We start from the raw sequence: 2,119 nt of genomic DNA, 5'->3' as shown, positions 1-2,119 counted from the left end.
CCCCGCGTGCGCGGCCCGGGAACGGGAGGGGCGCCCGCGCCTACCGATCCTCGCCCACGGCCTCGCCCTTCTCTGCCGGCCGGCCCGGAGCATCTCGAGGGGGCGAGGGGGCGGTGTCCACGCGGGCTGGGGGCGCAGCCATGGGACTTGGGCCTCTCTGCGGGCCCGGCGTGAGGGTGGGGCGCGCACGGGCCGCCGGGAGCGGAGGTCCCGCTCCGCCCCCTGGACTACAAGCCCCACAAGGCCGCGCAGCTGCAGGACCCCGAGTCTGGTCGGACCCGGAGTGCAGCCGCCGCCACGTGCCGGAAGGACCCCGCTCTTACCACAAACTCAGCCGCACAGACGCCCTGGAAAAAAAATCAATAAACATTTATTTGATACAGTCATTTTTAATACATACAGTGGTGGCCACCCCCACGCCACTCGGGGGCAGGGCCGGGGTGGGGACAAGAACCAGGGACAGATGGTCACAAGGCGGGCGGCCCGAGCTCACCGTAGGAACATTTTGCAAATAAACACTTTGTAGATAGAATATATATGTATATATATGGTTACAAGTGATAGCTGGAACCTCTCTTCGAAATGCACTTATGTACTGAGAACCGGCATTAAAAAACCCAAACCAAGAAACCCAAAGCATAGAACGAGGGCCGCCAGGCAGGCAGGGTGACCTGCAGCCCTTCTGAGCCTAGGCCTCCAGGGCCAGCTGCCTGGGGCCACCTAGCAGGGCACAGGGACAGCTTTCCCTTCCTGGGGTCAGGGCACAAGGCCTTCTTCCCTTTGGCACCCCAGGCCGAGGGCCATAGGTCACACGGGAGGCACCTTATCTGCCTTTGCATGAGCAAATAAAGTGCATCCTACTTTTGTGTTAAGTGTCAGCCCCTAGAGTCAGCCCTTCCAGGCACTCTCCTGTTCTCGGAGCAGGGGGGCACGCTGAGCCAGAGGTAGATCCGCAGGAAGGGCCCCCGCTGGGCAGGTCCCACGCTCATCACCGTGCTGAGGTCTGCCATACTAGTCCCTCTTAACTGAGGGCTTCCTGGAGGCCGGTGGTCACCTAGCTTTGTGTGGGCCAGGGCAGGAGGTAGGCAGACCCCGCTGAGCTCTGGCCAGGGCCCTACCCCACAGGGAGGGCTCTGCAGACCAGCTCACTATCAAGTGGGAGACAGGGAGGGTAGAAAGGTGGATGGGGGGGCCTCAGACCCAACAGCCACATTGGCAGCAGCCCCCACACCTACTTTAAAGACAAAGCAGGGGGTTAAAGTGCTAAACATCAAGTTAACCAGGAACCCCCTTCCCACACCAGAGACTATCTGGGGGCTTTGGGGGTGTCCTGGAAACTCACCCCCCAGCAAAAACTAGACCTCCTCCTCCTCTCCCCAAGGGCCAAGTACCTGAGAGGTTGGGGTGGGCACCACACCTTGCAGAGTTGAGGTCTGACCTCCCACCACTGGTAACAAGGACAAAATGACCTAGGCCCTTCCGCCAGGGCCTGCCCACCCCGAGGCTGCCCCACAGCAGATGCAGACCCCACCTAGCCCTGCTGCACCACAGTGAAGTTTAGTAATACAGGAGAGAGGCCGCCCCCCCTTGGCGCTGGATCACACCTGTCTCTGCCCAAGCCCCCACCTTGGATCAGATCACACCCCACCCCCGCCAGCACATCAGGCCAGGGACGCTGAGAATCAGAGCCTTCTGGCCACAGGAAAAAGCCACAGACAGGAGGAGCATGTAACCCCAGCTCCAAAGCTCCCCTGGAACTTGTCTCTGAGGAGAGCCTACTCCAGCGGGGCCCCTCTCCCTGGGGACTGGGTGAGATGAGGTGCTGGGAAGCATGGGAGCCTGATGGACCCCAGCCCCAGAGGCCCACAACCAGCCCAGCCCAGCTCCCAGACCCACTGTCGGCACCAGGAAACCCTTAGCACCAAAATGTCAAATTTTGAGTTTTTGTATAAAAAACAGAATTTTAAAAAAAGTTGTTACTTGTCACAGCAACAAGACTGGCATCCACTACACCCAGGAGACACACGCACACGGGCAAATATCAAAAATCACATCGTCCAGGATAGGTGAGGACGAGCTTTCAGCCCACCCCTCCCTGCTAGAAATGGCCTCCCTCCAC

The 2,119-nt window shown here is 59.8% G+C and overlaps 1 protein-coding gene across 1 annotated transcript in view; it reads right to left on the bottom strand.

Moving 5' to 3' along the window:
• UCKL1 (uridine-cytidine kinase 1 like 1) overlaps window positions 1-142 on the bottom strand; it is a 14,515-nt gene extending 14,373 nt beyond the window's left edge. Inside the window, exon 1 of the mRNA XM_021713230.1 lies at window positions 45-142. Within this exon, the coding sequence (XP_021568905.1) occupies window positions 45-142 (98 nt within the window). The remainder of the gene's footprint in view (window positions 1-44) is intronic.
• Window positions 143-2,119: the final 1,977 nt, after the last annotated feature.

Source organism: Carlito syrichta, unplaced genomic scaffold (genome assembly GCF_000164805.1).
Source record: "Carlito syrichta isolate Samal-C Ts95f unplaced genomic scaffold, Tarsius_syrichta-2.0.1 Scaffold304348, whole genome shotgun sequence".
Taxonomy (NCBI): Eukaryota; Metazoa; Chordata; class Mammalia; order Primates; family Tarsiidae; genus Carlito; species Carlito syrichta.
Note: the sequence above shows the minus strand (reverse complement) of the source record. Positions and strands in the feature narration are given on the sequence as shown.